Source organism: Hordeum vulgare, chromosome 2H (assembly GCF_904849725.1).
Source record: "Hordeum vulgare subsp. vulgare chromosome 2H, MorexV3_pseudomolecules_assembly, whole genome shotgun sequence".
Lineage (NCBI taxonomy): Eukaryota > Viridiplantae > Streptophyta > Magnoliopsida > Poales > Poaceae > Hordeum > Hordeum vulgare.
The window spans coordinates 334,646,113-334,662,672 of record NC_058519.1 but is presented as its reverse complement, the minus strand read 5'-3'; the positions used below and the strand labels follow the sequence as shown (position 1 = coordinate 334,662,672).

General features: G+C 46.7%; 1 protein-coding gene and 1 long non-coding RNA gene across 2 annotated transcripts; both read left to right on the top strand.

Annotated features, from left to right (window-relative positions):
• Positions 1-388: 388 nt before the first annotated feature.
• LOC123426201 lies at positions 389-14,217 on the top strand. The gene is made up of 6 exons (XM_045109993.1): positions 389-876; positions 1,741-1,900; positions 2,394-2,570; positions 2,642-2,725; positions 13,203-13,284; positions 13,419-14,217. The coding sequence occupies exons 1-6, from the start codon at positions 500-502 to the stop codon at positions 13,859-13,861; spliced, it is 1,323 nt and encodes a 440-aa protein (XP_044965928.1). The 5' UTR covers positions 389-499; the 3' UTR covers positions 13,862-14,217.
• On the top strand, positions 8,368-8,880 carry LOC123426202. Its single transcript, XR_006622099.1, has 2 exons — positions 8,368-8,411; positions 8,516-8,880. It is a non-coding gene; the product is annotated as an uncharacterized LOC123426202 (long non-coding RNA).
• Positions 14,218-16,560: the final 2,343 nt, after the last annotated feature.

The window sequence follows — 16,560 nt, the reverse complement described above, 5'->3', positions numbered from 1 at the left end:
CGCTCTGATTCGTTCAACGGCAAAGGTTTGACTCTGGGTGAGCCACCTTAAAGGTACGCAAAGCTGCATATGAGCGACAGAGCCGTGCCGAGCTCGGATGCGAAGATGATTCGTTATTCTTTTCTTCGATGACTGCTCTGATGGTGCCGGAGACAAGTGACACACGTTGGTGTCAAACTTAGAGATGTTTATTTTATCTTTTTAGTTTTGTTACGTCGGTATTTATGCTACTTGTACTTTAAACTTTATGATATGAATGAGATGCATATTAAAAAAACCCAGCTCACTCCATAAAAAAACCGCTCGCTACAGCTTTCACCGACAGGTAGGCCTGCGTATCCTGGCCCATAGGTCAGCCTCACCGACAGAAACGACCTCGTCCCGGCTCGTATCTTCCCTTTCCGTCCTCTCCGCCATTTTTGCCAAGAAAATAAAGCAATCAATCAAAAACGAAAAAGGTGGCGAGAGGGAGGGGGAGAGGAAGGTGCCGGCCCTAGCAATGGCGGGGTGGTACGAGGAGGCGGCGGCGCTGCTCCTGCGCTGGCCGGCATTGGCAGAGATGGCGGTAGACGTGCTGCTGTGCGCCGTGCCGATCTGGGCGGCGGTCATGATCGGCCTCTTCGTAGGGTGGGCATGGCGGCCGCGCTGGACCGGGCTGATCTTCCTCGGCTTCCGCAGCCGCCTCCGGCTCCTCTGCGTGCCTCCCGGGCTCGGCGCGCGCCGCCTATGGCTCGCCTGCACCGCGCTCTCCGCCTTCTCCGTCGCGCCGCAGCTGCTCTCCTCCGCCTTCCGCCGCCATGGGAAGTACCAGCGCAAGGATCCCTCGAACGACGACGCGGACGCCTGCGGGGATGCTGGCTCTTGCGCCGACGGCAGGTGAGAGCGTACTAGTTGAATCTATCTATGCCAGTGAAGCACGGGGCGGCATTTGACTTGTCAATTGTGTTGGTTGGAATTGGTTCGGGTATCTGTACTTACAAATTACTAGAACGGAAGTGTGGTATGCTTGCAATTCAGCCAACGACCAGCACTAATATTGGGAGCTTGTACAGTTTTTTCATCAAATTGAACTAGTAAAACTGAACCGATTACGAAGGTTGTGGAGCAAGATTAGTGCGTCAGCGTGTTTGTATTTCTAATTGGATACGTAGTGCTGAAATTTTGCAGTGTTTACTTCCTTAGGGTGTTTTGGGGCTCACCGATGACCCGTGTCCCTCAGTTATGTGAAACTTTGCCTTCTGGGTTTAGATTGCACGATTCAAGGATTTGCAACATATAGCTTACCTTGCCTCACTATTTATGATAAAGAATTAGTTACTGCCAGTATGGTTATAAATTGTAGTTGACCGCTTGTGTTTGGGCTTACTGTTATGGCCAGGTCATGGAGGTGAGGGTTAAATGTCTTCTACTTACTTGAACAATTGCATTTGATGTAGGCATGGTCATTGCAGTGAAGAATAAGCTAAATCAATGTGGCAAAATAGTTAAATAAATGATTGGTTGTCTTTGAATTGTGATAGGAAAACCAAAGTTGACTGATTTCAGAATAAGGACTAATGATAAGCATCATTTTAAATTCATTTTGGCCTGCTTGTTTTGTGCGATTGATCGTGATGAGTTTCTTTAGTTCGATTATTGTAACATAGATAAATTGTATTCTTCATATATGAATGCACCCAAAAGCCTCATCAATGTACATTTATCCAACGATCTCTTCCACTAAAAAATATTTTTTACAAGGTCAATTTTTGAGGGCAAGCATGATATTGTCACTGAGAAGGACCTAGATCACCTCGTGCAACTTTTAGATAATAAGGAGAGTGGGCGTACAACATGGCAGCATTTGATGGAGCGTACCACTTCCAACATGACGTACAAGGCCTGGAGGCATGAGCCCGAGGTTTGTTTTGTCAATGGGTTCTAGGAAGAGAAACAAATGCTAAGATATACTAGTATTTTTATATATGAAAAAGAAGGGTCCTTCATTATAAGAGGTAGTATTTGCTTCTTTTCTGAGGTTGGTAGTATAAGCCTCTAAATGCAAAGAAGAATTTAAATACTTCAAATAAATTCCCCATGTACTTGGTTATGAATATTTAAAGTCCAGTAGCGCCCTTTTGCCCCATGATAATTTTTTCTGGCGAAATGGGCTTTGTCCCTTGTGGTAATATTATTATGCCATTTCTTTTCGCAATGTTATCATGTCATTGACTTGTTAGTATACCTTTATCCATCTACTACGTGTTTTGTTAGACTTCTACCTTCTTTTCTGAAGTTACTTGATTGAGAAACTGTAGGTACGTGCAGAGAATTATATCATGGCTAAATTGTCAACATCTTGTCATTTATTTTTTCATGTGCAGCGCTCTAATTTGTTTGTATTTTTTATTTAGGTGGGACCTATAATGCATTGTAGCCAGACCATATTTGAGGATGCTACTCCTGAACTGGTTAGAGATTTCTTCTGGGATGATGATTTTCGTCTAAAGTGGGATCCCATGCTTGTGTGCTTCAAAACTTTGGATGAGTTTTCTCAGAATGGAACCACAATTATTCACTGGATTAAAAAGGTTCGATGAGTTCTAATTCCTTTACTTTCATTGTTGAATTTCACAATTCCAACATGTTGTTTGTTTTCCAGTTCCCTTTCTTCTGCAGTGACCGTGAATACATTTTTGGGCGGCGTATCTGGGAGTCGGGGAAGGCTTACTATTGTGTTACGAAGGTATCTGGCAAAAATACTTTTGTGCATGAGAAATTATAAGACGTTCTCAAACAATTTTGAACCATACCTTTTTATCCAAGGGTCTACATAAAACAGGGTGACATATTATGTCTGTCTCCCATGACTCTTAAATAGGTATTAGTGTCTTTTATGTTTCAGTAGTTAGTATAGAAGTAAGCAATAAATTAGTGAAATACCAATTGATAATATGAAAGATTCTATTACCATATAGTCCTACCAGTTGATCGTATGTGAAGGAATGATGGTAGAAATACTGTAACATGACAACAATTGCAGAACATTCATGTTCGGGTCACAAACTATCTTGTGACCCGGTTACATTTTGTAACATGATGAGCGAGTTTGGCATGTCTAATTTCCTTTTTATCATTTGAACTGAAAATCTTGTTGCATGGTTATTTGGTACATGTTTGTAACAACATTTTATTGAACGTACAGATTGGACAAACAATATCATTTGGCCTAAAAAATACCGATCAGAGAAAATAAATCTTTTCTAAGGTGATTGCTGTTAGAGTATATATAATATAGCCATGTACCCTTCGTATTTATCCTATTGTATAAGGGGTTCTCTGCATATAGTCCACAACTGTACATGTATATATATCGGCCTATGGCCTCATGGGAATACAAGTTGCATATTCCTAACATGGTATTAGAGCCTAGATTTTTTTTAGCACGCGCAACTCGTGCTTGATCCTCTTGCGCTTCCTCCTGCGCTTCCATCCCGTCGGGCTGGCTGCTGGTGCATCTCGATCTCGAGCACAGCTGGTCTCCTGTCACGATCCAGCCGCCGGTCGCCGCTTCGATCTCCCGATTGGATCGCTCCGCTCTCGAAGCCGCCGGTCTCCTCTGTCCCGCAACCCATCCAGCTCCCGACGAAGCTGATCTCGAGCACAACCGGTCTCCTCTGTCCCGTAACCCATCCAGCTTGCCACGCCACCGGATCCCGCCGCCGTCTCGCCGTCTCCTCTCCCCCGACTGCCGGATCCCGCCGCGTCTCGCCGGATCCCGCCGCGTCTCACCGGATCCTCGCCCCCATCTGTCGGATCCCGTTGGTGCCTGATCCCGTGGCCGTCTGTGCTGCCGGCTGCTCAACTGTAGGTGCCTCTGTTTGTTGCCTGTTTAAAAAAAATGTCTGCTGCATCGGGCTACGTTGTTGTTCCTTGTTGTCCGGTGATTTTTGATGGCACTAACTACACCGAGTTCATTGGCTTCATGTGCATTCACATGCGTGGCATCCGTCCATGGGGCGTTCTTTCTGGCGAGGTCCGTTGTCCGCCACGTCCGGTTCCTCCTGTGGCCCCCACTCCGCCGACGCCACCGGTTCTTCCTGCGGATGCTAATCAGGCTATGAAGGATGCATCTAAGCTTGCTGATGAGGCCGTTGTTCGTACTTATGATGAGCAGGTTTTGATTTATGAGGAGGCTCTTCAGGCGTATCATGGTGCTCTGTCTGTTTACACCTAGTGGCTTGATGATGATGCTCGTGCTGCAACTGTTCTCACTGCTAGTGTTCTGCTCCAGTTTGCCTCTGAGTTTCTGGGTCTTCCTACTGTCTTTGAGATGTGGACCCGTCTTCGTCAGCGTTATGAGCCCTCTGGTGATGCCTTATACCTCTCTGTGGTTCGTCAGGAGCATGCTCTTCAGCAGGGTGACTCCACTGTTGATGATTTCTATGCACAAAGTTCTGCTATCTGGCGCCAGCTTTATTCTCTCCGCAGTGCTGGTTGTCGTACTTGCCCATGTTGCCAGGCTGTACATGCCAATTTGGAGTTTCATCGTGTCTACGAGTTTTTGTCTCGGCTCCGTAAGGAGTTTGAGCCTCGGCGTGCTCAGTTGTTTGCTCGTGGCCGTATTTCTCCCATGGAGGCACTTTTTGAGATTCGTGCTGAGGAGACTCGCTTGCGTGGTGCTGGTTTACTAGAGATTCGCTCTGTGCTCGCTGCTCGAGCCCCTGCTACGCCACATGCTGCACCGACTTCGTCTCGCTTGAGTGCTTCGCCGCTCTTGCCCACTCCTCCTGGCAGCTCGGGCCGCCCCCGTCCACATTGCGGCTACTGCAACCTGGATGGTCATGTTGAGTCTCAGTGCTTCCGGAAAAAGAAACACCTGCGTCAGGCGCGATCATCGTCTTCAGGGACTTCGTCTACTACCTCGACATCTTCAGCCACCGCTTTGACTGAGCAGGATATTCCGAGACTTAAGTGTCTGCTCGCTGCTTCAGGTTCTTCCTAGATGGGTACTGCTGGTTCTGTGACTGATGCTTCTCGCACTGAGCAACCACCTTCTACACAGTCAGGTACATCCCCATGGGTTCTGGACTCTGGAGCTTCTTTTCATATGTCTTCTCATTCTTCCACTCTGTCCTCTCTTCGATCGCTTGATTCTCCTGTTCATGTCCTCATTGCTGATGGTACTCCTCTTTCCGTCGTTAGTAAAGGCAATCTTACCACTCCTTATTCTGTCCCTGATGTTGCTCATGTTCCTCGACTTACCATGAATCTGTTTTCTGCTGGTCAACTTACTGATTCTGGTTGTCGCGTCATCCTTGACGTTGACTCTTGTTCTGTCCAGGACCGGCGCACGCACACTCTGGTTGGGGCCGGCCCTCGCCGCCGTGATTCTCAGGGTCTTTGGGAGTTAGACTGGCTTCATGTTCCTTCCGCTGCCACCACTATGGCCAGTTCCTCCGCATTGGTCGCCTCTGCTACGGGTTCCTTCCAGCAGTGGCACCATCGACTTGATCATCTTTGTGGTTCTCGTTTGTCGTCTTTAGTTCGTCGAGGTCTTCTGGGGTCTGTCTCAGGAGATGTCTCTTTAGAATGTCAGGGTTGTCGTCTTGGCAAGCAGATTCAGTTACCATATTCGCATAGTGAGTCAGTGTCTAAGCGTCCTTTTGATTTAGTCCATTCTGATGTATGGGGTCCGGCTCCCTTCGCTTCGAAAGGGGGTCATAAATACTATATTATTTTCATAGATGATTTCTCTCATTACACATGGTTTTATTTCATGACTTCTCTTAGTGAGGTGTTGTCTATTTATAAGCGTTTTGCTGCCATGGTTTACTCTCAGTTCTCTTCGCCCATTCGTGTGTTTCGTGCTGACTCTGCTGGCGAGTATATTTCTAAGATGTTGCGTGGTGTTCTTGCTGAGCAAGGGACTCTTTCTCAGTTCTCTTGTCCTGGTACCCACGCTCAGAATGGCGTGGCTGAGCGAAAGCATCGTCATCTTGAGACGGCTCGTGCATTGATGATTGATGCCTCTCTCTCGCCTCATTTTTGGGTTGAGGCCGTCTTCACCTCCACCTATCTCATCAATCTACAACCTTCCGCTGCTCTACATGGTGGTGTTCCTTTCGAGCGTCTTTTTGATCGTTCTCTTGATTATTCGATGCTTCGCTTGTTTGGTTGTGTCTGCTATGTTCTTCTTGCCCCTCGCGAACGCACCAAACTGACCGCTCAGTCTGTTGAGTGTGTCTTCTTAGGCTATAGTGATGAGCATAAGGGCTATCGTTGTTGGGATCCTATCGATCGTCGGATGCGTATCTCTCGGGATGTGACTTTTGACGAGTCTCGTCCCTTCTACCCATGCCCATCTTCCTCGACCTTTACAGTGGAGGATATCTCTTTCCTCACTTTTCCTGATACACCTCTCACCCCCATCGAGCCTTTGTCTATTCGTTCTACTAGCTCTGCCTCTCCACCTCTTGCCGATTTGCCACCACCATCTCCCACGGTTTCCTCCCCTAGCATGTCACCGGATTCTGCACCTGCATCTCCGGTGATTTCTTCGTCTTCACCCCCCGATTCTACCTTGCATTGTTCCATCTTTTTCTCAATGTTACACTCGTCGTTCACGTCATGTGGATGCCTCTGTGGATGTGTCGTCATCCTCATCTCAGCCTCCCTATGCCTTGCGTTCTCGCCCTCGTCCGCTTGTTGATCACCTTGGATTTTCCACCGTTGGTGCTGCTGTTCTTAAGCCGACTTCCTATCGTCGGGCTGTTGTTCATCCTGAATGGCAGTTTGCGATGGCAGAGCGGATTGCTGCTCTTGAACGCACCGGTACATGGGATCTTGTTTCCCTTCCCCTCGGTGTCCGTCCCATCACTTGTAAGTGGGTCTACAAGGTTAAGACTCGCTCCGATGGTCCTCTTGAGCGTTATGAAGTTCGTGTTGTGGCTCGTGGCTTTCAGCAGGAGCATGGTCGTGATTACATCGAGACTTTTACTCCCGTGACCCATATGACCACTATTCGTACACTCCTTGCCGTGGCCTCTGCACGCCACTGGTCTGTATCTCAGCTTGATGTTAAGAATGCCTTTCTTAACGGTGAGCTGCGTGATGAGGTGTACATGCAGCCACCACCTGGGTATTCTGTTCCTGATGGCATGGTATGTCGTCTTCGTCGCTCTCTCTATAGCCTTAAGCAAGCCCCCCGCGCCTGGTTTGAGCGATTTGCCTCTGTGGTAACTGGTGCTGGTTTTTCAGCCAGTGCTCATGATCCAGCATTATTTGTCCACCTTTCTCCTCATGGTCGGACTCTTCTTCTTCTCTATGTTGATGACATGATCATCACTGGTGATGACACGTATATTGCCTTTGTAAAGGCCCGTCTTAGTGAGCAGTTTTTTATGTCTAATCTTGAACCTCTTCGTTACTTTCTTGGGATTGAAGTCTCTTCTACCTTTGATGGCATTTTTATATCACAGGAAAAGTATATCCAGGATCTTCTTGCTCGTGCTGCTCTTACTGACGAGCGCATTGTTGAGACTCCCATGAAGCTCAATGTTCACCTTCGTAATACTGATGGTGACCCCCTGCCTGACCCGACACGTTATCGCCATCTTGTTGGCAGTCTTGTCTATCTAGCTGTCACTCGTTCGGATTTCTCTTATCCGGTTCATATTCTGAGTCAGTTTGTCTTCGCTCCCACCTCGGTTCACTATGGTCACCTCCTTCGTGTTCTCCGATATCTTCGGGGCACGATCTCTCACCGTCTATTCTTTCCTCGCTCCAGTTCTTTACAGCTTCAGGCCTATTCGGATGCTACGTGGGCTAGTGATCCTTCAGATCGCCGTTCACTTTCTGCTTACTGTGTTTTTCTTGGTGGTTCTCTCATTGCCTGAAAGACGAAGAAGCAGACCGCAGTTTCCCGTTCGAGTGCAGAGGCTGAGTTGCGAGCGATGGCTCTTTTGACGACAGAGGTGACTTGGTTACGGTGGTTACTTAAGGTTTTGGTGTTTCTGTCACTACACCTACTATGCTCTTATCTGACAGTACAGGTGCTATCAGCATTGCGCGCGATCCTGTGAAGCATGAGCTCACCAAGCACATTGGTGTTGATGCTTTTTATGTGCGTGCTGGTGTGCATGATCAGGTTATTGCTCTTCAGTATGTGCCTTTCGAGTTACAGTTGGCGGATTTCCTGACGAAGGCCCAGACTAGAGCGCAACATGGCTTCTATCTCTCCAAACTCAGTGTTGTTCATCCACCATGAGTTTGAGGGGGGGTGTTAGAGTATATATAATATAGCCATGTACCCCTTCGTATTTATCCCATTGTATAAGGGGTTCTCTGCATATAGTCCACACCTGTACATGTGTATATATCGGCCTATGGCCTCATGGGAATACAAGTTGCACATTCCTAACAATTGCAAGGTAAAAAAATGATATAGGCGACCAATGTGACAAATAGTGCTCATGAATTGTATTCTTTCTGTCATTGGCTATAAAAAACGGCCCAATCAATTAATCCTAACAAGGTAAAAAAATGATATAGGCGACCAATGTGACAAATAGTGCTCATGAATTGTATTCTTTCTGTCATCGGCTATAAAAAACGGCCCAATCAATTAATCCTAACATGTATGCATGCCATGTTTTAAAAAAGAAAATGTAACACAATACACATTACACATCTGTGCGCCATGGCATATATTATTTACTCTCCCTACCTATTTCTCCAGCGCGTATCTATTATTTCCTTGTGTTTGACTTAGTGTTACTGCGTGTTATGGAAGAATGACAAACCAGTTGAGCAGATTTATTCACTAGTCTTAAAACGTAGGATCTTAAAAAAGAAATCTAGCCCAAGGATATGTTACGAGTTATATTATGTTAAGTTAAAGAAAAAAGAGTTATTATGTTTCATGTATAGCTTGTATGTTGTCCCTGTTGTATGAGGGGTTTCCTGCATACTTACCACCTGTACATGTATATATATACACTGGCCCTTAGCCCGTTGAAAATACAAGTTGCATATCTATACCTAATAATAAAGAGGCTATTGCTTCCGTCGGAAAACCCACAGCGGCATTTTTATAAAAAAGCCCCTGTAATTTTTGTTATTCAACCCGCGCTCCATCATTTATCTGGAACGCAAAAGGAAAAAACGATTCGCTGCAAAAATTATACCCGTACGCATCGCCTCCTCCCGTCGACCCTGGGCCACCCTAGCCTGTGCCCAGGCCGCCGCCACATCACTCTGCCGCGGCCGACCTCAACCGCCACCGCTGCCGATCTCAACCCACCCGCCTCCGCGGCCGTAACTCTCCCCGCTCACTGCCCCCGTTGCGGCGCTCGAGCGCATCGCGTCGACCCTGGTTCACCCTGGCCTGTGCCCAGGCCGTTGCCACACCATTCGCCGCCGCGGCCAACCTCAACCACCACTGTTGTCGATCTCAACCCACCCGCCTCCGCGGCCGTACCTCTGCCCGCTTGCTGCCCCCGTTTCGACGCTCGAGCACAGCTTCTGGATCAAATCAACGCGACAGCTACAGTGACTGTGGATGATGCGTCTGCTCGATGCAGAACGGCGGCGGCGCGCGGATAAGGCGCGGCGGAGCGGAGTACTTGCAGGTGGAGGCGGGCCTCCATGGCTCACACGGGGAACTCCGAGGTTATGGCGCGGCAACGGCGACTCCTTATGGCTAGATAGAGGCGCCTAACCCTTGCTCCCCTCATCATATCCCCTCCTCCGGCAGGAACTCATCATCTGGTGAGATCCCCTCCCCACGCCTCCAACCGTGTGCCAAGCACCGACAAGAAATTTTGTTTTTTGGGATTTGTTTGCTGATGAATGAATGTATTGAATGTAAGATTGTATTGTTGTAGAGACAGAGAATGGAACACCACCTTCAGTTTGTCATCTGACCCCACATTCTCTACCCCATGAGTGAAATAAGATAACAGTCCATTGATCAATTCACGTAGCCTCTTTGTTTTGCTTTGCTTGTCCCGCTCAATTTCTCATCATGGTGGAATTAACAATGGACGGGTTGATTTATCAACAAAATAGGATAGGACTGACTACATTAGTTAGTTAGCTTATTATTTTAATAAATCAAAATGACTATAAAAAGATTAAAAGCGTGTGGTATTTTTTTCTCCCGTTGCAACGCACGGGCCCTTTTGCTAGTTTCCTAAAATGGTATTAGTGCCCTAGGTTAATTTTTTGCACGCGCAACTCATGCTCAGGTCCTACTTCGTGTAGCTGCTGCTCCTTCTTCCTCCATTGCCACTGTACCTCCCACTGCTGCTGCCCCACCCCACCACCTCTAGTCCTTGCAGCCGCCTGATCTCATTCAGTTGTTCCTGCCCTCCACCACCCATGCCTGCCTCCTTCCGCTCACTATCTGCCCCGCCGCTGCCCCTTGGCTGTCTGCTTGCCTCCCAATCCTCCGCCTCGCCACCTCTGCTCCATGCTAGCTTACTCTGGCCCTCTGTCCGCAACTCCGCCTCGCCCGCCGGCTTGCTCTGTCTACCCCGTGCCTGTCGGCTCGCCTGTCCGAATTTCGATGCGATGCCGCCTCCTGGTTCAGCACCCGGCCGTCCCACCTATGGTTTGATCCCGTTGAATCGAGTTGCTGGCCTCACCTGTGACCAAGCTCGGTAAAAAAAAGGTACAATGTCTTTGTCATCAGGCTATGTCGCCATCCCTCATTGCCTGGTGATTTTTGATGGTACTAACTATACCGAGTTTGTAGCCATTATGCGCATTCATATGCGTGGCATTCGTCTATGGAGCGTTCTTCCTAGCAAGTGTTTCCGTCCGCAGCGCCTTGTTCCTCTTGTGGCTCCTACTCCGCCGATGCCACCGGTTCCTTCCTCGGATGCTTCCTAGGCTGATAAGGATGCTGCCAAGGTTGATGATGATGTTGCGGTTGCTGCTTATGAGCAGCAGGCCTTGGACTACCAGGTGCCCTTGAGATGTATCGTGATGAGCTGTCTGCCTACACTCAGTGGTTTGGTGATGATGCTTGTGCTGCGGCTGTTCTCAGTGCCAGTGTTCTATCTCAGTTTGCCTCTGAATTTATGGGCTCACTATTGTCTTTGAGATGTGGACCCATTTTCGACACTGCTATCAGTCATTTGGTGATGCTCTTCAGCAAGGTGACTCCACTGTTGATGATTTCTACACGGAGAGTTCTGCTATCTGGTGCCAGCTCGACACTCTCTGCACTGCTGGTTGTGGTACTTGCCAGTGTTGAGTGTTGTCAGGCTGTGCGGTCAGACTTGGAGGTTCAGCGTGTCTATGAGTTCTTATCTCGGCTCCATAAGGAGTTTGAGCCGGGGCACACTCAAGTTTTAGCTCGTGGTCGTGTTTCTCTTATGGAGGTGCTTTCAGAATTCGTGTTGAGGAGACTTGCCTACGTGGTGCTGGTTTAGTTGAGGTTCCCTCTGTGCTCGCTGCACGCGCTTCAACTACTCGTTTGCTGCACCCCCTCTAGTGCTTCGCCGCCCCTATCCACTCCTGGTGGTGAGGGTCGCACTCGTACTCATTGCGGCTACTGCAACAAGGATGGTCACCCCAAGTCTGATTACTTCATGAAGAAGCGGCACATGCGCAACAAGGGGCACACATCTTCTTATGGGACTGTGCTTCTACTTCAACATCCTCAGTCTAGTTGAGGTTCCCTCTGTGCTCACTGCACACGCTTCAGCTATGCGTTTGCCTCACCCGCTCTAGTGCTCCGCCGCCCCTACCCATTCCTCCTGGTGGTGAGGGTCGCTCTTGTACTCATTGCGGCTACTGCAACAAGGATGATTACCCCGAGTCTGATTGCTTCATGAAGAAGTGGCACATGCGCAACAAGGGGCGCACATCTTCTTATGGGACTGTGCTTCTACTTCAACATCCTCAGTCATCGCCTTGACTGAGCAGGATATTGTGAGACTTAAGCATCTGCCTGCTGCTTCAGGTTCTTCTTCGATGAGTGCTGCAGGTTTTGTGACTAATGCTTCTGGCACTGAGTAGTCTATCATTCCTATTAATCAGGATGTCACATACACTCCTACTCATGGAACCAACGTTCTCGTCGGCTCAGTAGGAACGTTCCCTCTTGGCATACTCAATCTGTCAAGTGCCGGCACATGTGCCATGTCGTGTGCCTTGACGGGCCATAGACGCCATGCAGCACATGCCCGCGCCCTAGAGCCGCAAACGCCCGTGTAACCACGAGGGTTGGCTCTGTTATCATTTGGTAAAGCCCCGGCCACAACCACCGGTTCTCAGCCGTTATGCCTGGCGGGATCTAGATTGGTCCCCATAGACCAACACAATTTTTGTGTGGGTACTTTGTCCTCACTTGTGCGCACCCGGGAAGAGTTTCCTGGTCGGTCATCCATCCTCGGATTACCCCTAGGCCTAGCATGCTTAACCCGGAGGTTCTTTGGAGACGAGCTTCTGGAAAAGAAGGTGGACCTTGTTGACATGAGTAGTTGTGTTTCCTATTAAGGCAGGATATTGCATTCACCACTTTTGTGTCGATCTAGATCCAGCTTTTCCCTTTCTCAAGGATCAACATTTTGACATGTTTTCAGTTTCACTGAATTGCCTGCAGCCATGACGCAGTACTCATCTGGTGCTGTTGGTATTAATATTTGAATTGTTTTCATATTAAGCCATTCCTGTGATATGCTAGGTGCTAGCCTGACTTTGGTTGATGTTCTACTAATGATGTCTTTTGTAACTGAACTGTTTGGACAATTGCAATTTCTTCCGAGTATTCTAGGTCTAAGAGAAGATAGACCTGCTTATGAGTATCTCTATTGCTCCACTTTTTCAGCAGTTTGTTTCAGACCTTTTCTAAAGAAAAAATACTGGCTTATATTTGGCACTGTTTTTGGGAATGTTGTGTGGCATGCTTGCAAATAATGTTCTTCTTTCTGTAAGTAGTTCATTAGAGAAAACTTATGTGAGCGAAAACAAACCCACACAGTTAAAAACTTTCAACCGTTAGTTAGCTTGCTGTTTAATCACACTCTGGATCTCAGCCCAGAGAATTAGGTGCCTCCTTGCTTGGCATGCTTGCATGGCCAGCCTTTCAATATTGATGGCCAGCCTTTCAATATTGATGGCATACAATGCGTGGAATTTTTTCACTTGTTTGCCATGTAAGAGCATATAAGATAATCGACTTGATAGCCCTGTGCAATTTACATTTGCAGGGAGTTCCTTATCCATCTTTGCCCAAGAAGGAAAAACCGCGGCGTGTGGAATTGTACTTCTCGAGTTGGCGTATTAGACCTGGTAAGTTTTTTCCTTACTACCAGTATTCCCTTCGATTGGTTTTGTTCTGAACATTCCAGGTTTTCAATCAAGTTGAGATGCAATTGTTTGGACCTTTTTCACACTTGGTTCCTTTACTCTGTGCAAAATTGCAGTTCAATCGCCCAAACAAGATGGGCAGCAACCCATGGCATGTGAAGTAACTCTGTTTCACTATGAGGACATGGGCATACCGAAGGATGTTGCTAAAGTTGGTGTCCGCCACGGCATGTGGGGTGCTGTTAAAAAGCTGCAGTCCGGCTTTAGAGCATATCAGCTAATGAGAAAATCAGAACACATACTGTCACACAGTGCCATCATGGCTCGGGTGACCACCAAGACATGCATTGCTGGTTCTGATGGCTCCTTGGATCAATGGCCCTCCAGCACAGAACAAGCGAGCACAGAGGACTACAACTCCAGGGCAGTCCAACATGGTTTCAACTGGAAGTGGGTGGTGGTCGGTAGCACAGTGGCTGCAGTCTGCGTGCTTAACACCGGAATTGTAGGGAAGGCCCTCTTACTTGGAGCTGCAAGAAGGCAGGCAAAGAAGTGTTGAGCATCTACCAGCATCCACAAGAGAGCTTCACGGCCATCAGGGCCTGTCTCTGTGTAGAAAGTTGCAATCGAGACCGGGATAAAGGAATGAGATTCATACCATACTACACGTTGCAGATATTTCGGGTGCCTTTGGATTGTGTCTTGTAAGCAGTATCGCAAATGTGTCTTGCCATAACCGATTATGTGGTATCAGGAATCGTTAGACGATGATGTATCTGAAGATATATGAGGTTTGTTAACAACATTTGCCAGCTTCCAAGTTCCAAGAGTGCATTTTTCAGCGCTGTACCTGATGTTAAACCATGCTAACGATTATGTCGTGTGGTGCTGAACTGATGTGCACACTGACTGGAAGAACCTCTTGTCAAGTGCTATCCAACTTTCACTTGTGTTCATGCCATCATTTTCTGGTTGCCCACTAGCGAGTGCGAAGTTTGTGTGATCGGGCAGCATGGTGCCCTTTTTTTGATTTTTTTTTTTCAGAAGCCATATTTAAAAGTTAAAAAGAAAATCAGAAATCATTCGGTGGAAACTTATATGTATCCACTATCGATCCATGATTTGTTTTTGAAAAAATGTACTAATTTGTAAGCTGTGCAATAGAAAAATAAATTACAGCCCAATAATAATAATACTTCTGACCATTTGAAAATACATATTTGTCCTTTTGTATGCCACGTGTGAAAATAAAATGTAATGAAATTTTGCACACATGTAGTATCTGTGTGTTTACAAAATGTTTCAAAACAATATGTGTTACAAGAAATGTTATTTCTGAAACTACTCCCTCCGTTTTTAAATATAAGTCTTTCTAGAGGTTTCACTAATGGACTACATACAGATGTATATAGACATACTTTAGAGTATAGATTCACTCATTTTGCTCCGCATGTAGACACCTATTGAAATATCTTAAAAGACTTATATTTAGGTACGGAGGGAGTAATTTGTAAGCTGTGCAATAGAAAAATAAATTACGGCCCAATAACGATAATACTTCTGACCATCTGAAAATACATATTTGTCCTTTTGTATGTCACGTATGAAAATAAAATGTAATGAACTTTTGCACAAATGTAGTATCATCTGTGTTTACAAAAAGTTTCAAAAAAATATGGGTTACAAGAAATGTTTTTTTGAAACGAACACCATGGTGCCCGTGCACAACTAGAAATATTCATCCCGGTAGCGGGTGGGTTATAAGAGATTCCATGTAAAATATTACACTTTGGACATCACATCAGCAAATAATTTTCATCGGCAAAAACACATATTTGACCTGTCGGCGAAATCAATTCACGATCTGAACTGCTTTTGATTTTTTCTCACAAACTGACTGTTTTGTATGGCGTCTGATAGCCGGGCGCTGCACTACACTATGCAGCGTCTTGGTCTTAGGCGCCGCACGCCTGGCCAGCGTGGCAGCCCGGGGTCATGCGCGGCCCCACAACAAGCGTGCAATGTTTAACAGCTAGGCGCCACACAGTATAATGTGCAGCGCCTAGCGCTTAGGCGGTGCACATTGACTTAAGCCGCATCGGGCCAGCCCTCCCCAGGCAGTTCTTTCCTCTCCCAGGCAGGTCCTCTCTATCAACAGAGAGCAGCAGCAATGCCCCCTTCGATCACCCCACACCCCTCTCAGATCTGGAGATTTCAGCCGTGGAATCGATTTCTAATCCCTCCTACTAGGTAAAGTCCTCCGTTCCTTTTCTTTTCCTCCGTAAATTCGTTGCCATTTTAGAGATTTGTCCAAGATTGGGTGGAACCCTTGATTTGCTTGGTTTGGATCTTTATTTGTACAAGATTGGGTGTTGTGATTTAGGATGTGTAGTCATAGTGGTACTACCCTAGTATTGTTCATTATTTCACAATATATGATTCTTGTTAGTGAATCCCTAGATTGTTTATTTTTCTTAGATATATATGAGATGCCTAGTTTTGTAGATAATTATGAGATGTTGAGTTTTGTAGCTATATATGAGATGTTGAGTTTATTTGAAATATGAGATGTTGAGATGAACACATATGACATAGGAGATATATATGAGAATTTTTCAAATGAGTATTGTAAATCATTTATTCATTGTGTGAGAAGGAGATGTTGAGATTCTTGTAGATGAATACATATGAGATGTTTAGATGAACACATATGATATGTTTAGTGTATACCAATATTTGAGATGAACTCATATATGTTTATTGTTTGAACTTTGTAAGGATGGTTTTCCTTCTCGACGATGCCTATGACACACAACACCGGGCCTACATGATGCGCGAGAAGGGGATGGAAATAATGAGTAATCTAAATATTTTGTAAATTAGCCTTTAGTTGAAATTGACATGCCCTAAGATTTGTCATTACTTGTTTTTTGTAGAAGCTTGAACCTCTGAAGATTCGGTATCACGGGGTCCGTGGTGCTGCCATGCCCTACGATGAGCGGTACACACCCTACATCCAGCAGGCAGGACTCCTCCCGTGGATTCAGTTGGTCAGCGGTCCACACCGAACCTCAACGCTCCATTGGTGTCCTCTCTTGCTGATCGGTGGAGGCCAGACACGCACAGTTTCCATCTTCGGACTAGGGAGATGACCGTCACGCTCTAGGATGTCTCCTTGATCGCCGGTCTTCCTATCGGCGGGAGGCCTCTCTGTATGAGCACCGATTCTGATGGGTGGCGCGAGCAGATGATTGCTCG